At 43.7% G+C, this 4,352-nt stretch overlaps 1 protein-coding gene across 1 annotated transcript; it reads left to right on the top strand.

The window, feature by feature from the left end:
• The first annotated feature begins 203 nt into the window (after positions 1-203).
• On the top strand, positions 204-4,135 carry LOC148566015 (uncharacterized). Its single transcript, XM_088487338.1, has 5 exons — positions 204-896; positions 981-2,195; positions 2,480-3,376; positions 3,489-3,686; positions 3,770-4,135. Exons 1-5 carry the CDS (start codon positions 204-206, stop codon positions 4,133-4,135), a joined length of 3,369 nt encoding a protein of 1,122 aa, XP_088343464.1.
• The last annotated feature ends 217 nt before the right edge of the window (positions 4,136-4,352 follow it).

The following is a 4,352-nucleotide window of genomic DNA, read 5'->3' as shown; positions in this document are numbered from 1 at the left end:
GAAGAATTACACAGGTATGTCGTTTCCCACCAATGAATAATTTGATATGTCGTTGCAAGTGGTTAGGCAGACGTTACTGGCTAATGAAACCGTATGAGTTACTGTATTTCCTTCAGAATTGGTAGATAGTAGTTTTAGGGTTTGTGTTAGCATCAATTACAGAGAATGTGTGTTTATTGGTTTGTTAAATTTTACTTACAGGGATGGCCACCATCCACATAACACTATCAATTCATCATAGAGGAAGGTTTGAGAGAGAGCCAGTTGGTAAGGTTAGCTACATTGGTGGAGAAGTGACGGAGATAGAGAGGGTAAACGTTGATACCCTCAATGGTTTTTTCATCTCTGACTTGCTGAAGGACATTGGTTATACGTCCATTTCTGAGTTTTACTGGCTAGAACCTGGGAAGGAGCTTCATGATGGGTTGAGGCTGCTAAGGGCTGATATGGATGTAGTTAGGATGTATCAGGCAGCCATGAAGAATGGAAATAGAATTAATTTGTATACGGAGCATCCTGTGGATCAGCCTGTTATAGTGGAGGTTAAGGAATTGACTCCATCAAAGGGGAGAAGAAAGGTCTGTGCTAAAAGGGTACCAACTCCAAAGAAGACTCCTAGAAGAAGATTAGCAGTAGTGGAAGATGATGACGATGCTGAGATAGTTGGTAGTGTCCAACTTGAAAAGCAGGCCCAAGAAAGTGCTGGCCCAGAGCCCATGTTACAGGCCCATCAAGAGAACAGCCCAGCTCCTGTAGCAACACAGGAACCAAATAACATTTCCCAACCTCCTCCAACACCTGTCCAGCCGGATGAACCACCATCAACTCATTCCCAACCTTCACAGCCACCTCTTGAGGTAGAGCAGCAACCATCTGAAACTCATGGGACAGACCCAGTCCCTCCCCATGATGCCAATGTATCTGAAGCTTCACAGCAACCTTGGCAGTCTGATGATACAGACCAATTCATTCCCTCTCAGGCCAATGTATCTGACCATATTGCACCAGAGCAGGTCACCCAGTACATCCCACATCCTTATAGAAATCTACTTTCACAAGAAATCCCTGAGTCAGCCCCAGCTTCTGACTCCAACAGGACTCCCCAGAATAATGAAACCAATGCTTCAAATGAGGCTGAGGGTCAGAGAAAAAAGAACAGGAGAAGATCAACAAAGAGGCCCCCTCCTACAGGACAGACATTCATCCCTAATCCTGATCCAGACAAGCTTCCAACCTTCTATGTCCCAGTTGATCAGGAAGATTTTTCTGATGACAACGCTGGGTATCATTGCTATGAGTCAGAGGACTTGCGTAGCATACCTAGTGATGAAGATTCTGATGACACCACAGCCTTTCCTCAGAGCAATGCTGATGCCCCTGTTAGCCAGGTGAGGTTGGAAGTGGGAATGGAATTTGAGACTCTAAATCAGTTTAGGAAAGCAGTCCGGAAATTTAATATAAACATCGGAAGAAGCATTTTCTTTGCACGCTGTGACTCTACAAGGTCGAAGGCCATATGCTATGATGAAGATTGTCCTTGGCAGATATACTGTGCCAAGAGGACATTTTCAGCCAGTTATCAGGTCAAGACCTTTGTCAACGAACACACTTGCAGTAGGGACAATCACTGCAAGTCAGCAGATGGTAAATGGGTGATTGATGAGCTAGAAGAAAGAATAAGACTTCAGCCAAACTTGAGTGTGAGAGAGGCTGACCAGTTCTTCAGAGTTGAGTATGATATACTTATCAACGAGAGAAAGATTTATAGATCTATGAAGAAGGCGAAGGAGAGGATTGAGGGATCTGAGGCAGCACAGTATGCAATTCTTCGAGACTATGCTAATGAAATTCTAAAGACTAACCCTGGGTCTATAGTTAGGATTCACACAAATCCCATGCCTGATTCAAATCCCATTTTTCTTAGAATCTATGTATGTTTTGAGGCTTGCAAGAAGGGTTTTGTAGGTGGTTGTAGACCATTCATAGGGTTGGATGGCACATTTCTTAGAGGGTATTATGGGGGTCAGTTATTAACAGCTATAGGGCAGGATGCAAATAACCACATCTACCCCATTGCATATGCAATTGTTGAATCAGAAAACAAGGATAGCTGGAAGTGGTTTTTAGATATCCTTCAAGATGATGTGGGAGACTTTCAGGCGAACGGGTTTAACTTCATGTCGGACATGCAGAAGGTATGTATGTTTTAATTGTGCACATGTGTTTTAATTCTGCTATGTATATTTTTTTATGCTTCATTAGAGAACTAGGTTTAGATGCTTAGTGTGGAGGACTGATTAGTGTGGTTTAGGGTGTGGAACTATGTATATTTTTTTCTGAATGTTGTTTATGGTCATTGAAGACTGAAAATTGTTCAATTGTAGAAGGATTGTTACTGAATATTGTTATTGTGTGAGAATTGTTGTTGCCATTATTAGGGTGATAGTTGAATTCTGGTCATGTTCATGGTTATCTGCAGGGGTTAATTCCTGCAGTCCAAGAAATGTATCCAAACGCCAACCACAGGTTCTGTGCCATGCATATATGGCAAAACTTTCGCAAGAAATGGGGTGACTTGCAGCTGAAGAAGTGTATGTGGTCATGTGCTAAGGCCTCTACGACACAAGATTTCAATGCTGCAATGGATAAGCTGAAGAAGATCAACGTAGGGGCTTGGGAATACTTGGACAAGATTAGTCCGAAACAGTGGAGTAGAGCACACTTTAGCGAGTATCCTAAGATGGACAACTACACCAATAATAACTGCGAGGTGTTTAATGCCAAGGTTAAAAAGATGCGGGGGAAGCCTATCATAACCATGTTGGAAGAAGTGAGGTGCTACGTCATGCGAATCATGGCAAGAAACAAAAAGGCATTGATTGGGTACAGTGGGAGGTTAGCGCCAACCCAACAAAGCAGATTAGAAAGAGAGAAGAGAGAGAGCAACAAATGGAGACCCTTTCCAACCGGAGATGACGCGGGAAATGTGTATGAAGTCCAATGTCTACCCATGAAGGTCAGTGTGGACTTGGGCAAAGGTACATGTAGTTGTAGACTGTGGCAGTTGACTGGGCTACCTTGTAGACATGCATGTGCTGCTTTAGCTTACCAGAATAGAAGACCTGAAGAGTATGCACATAACTGGCTAACTATGGGTGCTTATAATGCTGCATATCAGACTTCAATGCGCCCAGTTCCAAGCCAAGAGTTCTGGGAGCATGTTGACACCCTACCAATTTTGCCACCCAGGTACAGAAAGCCAATCGGAAGACCTTCAATGAAAAGAGACAAAAGAAATGATGCCCCTAAGGACAAGAGTGATCCTCATAGAACTAAGAGGAGGATTGGCACCATCGTATGCAAATACTGCCTGCAGGTGTGTGCAGTGTACTATAATTCGTTGTTTAAGTTCATGTGTCCCAATTTAAGTAGTTCCTGTACCACTTTAGGTTCATTTGCACCTATTAACTAGTTCCTGTTTTACGTAGGCTGGTCATAACAAGCGAAGCTGTAAGAAGAGAAAGGAAGCAATGGGTGAAGGGAGTGCTGCCCCACAAGTCCCTGCAAGTGATGAGGATGAAGACATGTTGGCTGAGATGTACTATGAGGAGACATTAGAGGCTACCGAGGCTGAAGCAGCAGCAACTGAGGTGGGAAATGGTTCCACAGCAGCCCAGACTTCACAGGTTAGTTAGTTACTTGATTCAGTTTGTTAATTACATTTGTTTAACGATTCATGCTGGTAAACTGGTTGTTCTTTCGAATCCAGCCTCCACCCCCGATGCCACATCCAGCAGCAACACAACCCCATGATACAACAACAACTGGAGCAGCCAAGAAACAACATAAAAGGAGAAGTGTCAAGCGACCACCCCCCTCTGCACATACCCCACAAGCTTCTGCACCATCTCCGATGAATCCAACCACAACCCCTTCTACACACAACTCTGAAACAACCCCAGGAAATCCACTGCAGGGAGCTAGTGCAGGGACAACCACAAGGTTCGTGCAGTTCATTCCTACAATGGATGCTAGAGGCAGGGGTGAAGGAAGAGGTCGAGGCAGGAGAGGTGCATCAAGCGGAGCAAAAATTGGAATCTCCAGCGGGAGCAGTAACTCAACACCAATGTCATAGACTGTGTTGCTTATGTTTTGTTGCTATTCTGATGTAACTGCCATTACTGATGTACTAATTTTGGGGCAATGGTTGGTTTATTACACTATGTTGGAGTAGGCAACATTCCTGTTTTGGTTGTTCTGCCTGTGACATGCTACTTTTGCTGTAATTAACTATGTTTTTTGGTTTATATCATGGTTAGTCCACTTCTTGAGTTAGCTTTCCTGGTTTTATA

The sequence above is a fragment of the Arachis ipaensis genome, chromosome B5 (assembly GCF_059453495.1).
Source record: "Arachis ipaensis isolate K30076 ecotype BB chromosome B5, ASM5945349v1, whole genome shotgun sequence".
NCBI classification, from domain to species: domain Eukaryota; kingdom Viridiplantae; phylum Streptophyta; class Magnoliopsida; order Fabales; family Fabaceae; genus Arachis; species Arachis ipaensis.
The sequence above is the reverse complement of the archived record's forward strand: the minus strand, read 5'-3'. Positions and strand labels throughout refer to the sequence as shown.

Bases quoted from the DNA above. Each gene is read 5' to 3' on its own strand.
- LOC148566015 (XM_088487338.1), top strand. From the start codon at position 204: ATGGCCACCATCCACATAACACTATCAATTCATCATAGAGGAAGGTTT. The intron at 897-980 runs GTCCCTCCCCAT...ATTCCCTCTCAG, and splicing joins AAACTCATGGGACAGACCCA to GCCAATGTATCTGACCATAT. The intron at 3,377-3,488 runs GTGTGTGCAGTG...TGTTTTACGTAG, and splicing joins TATGCAAATACTGCCTGCAG to GCTGGTCATAACAAGCGAAG.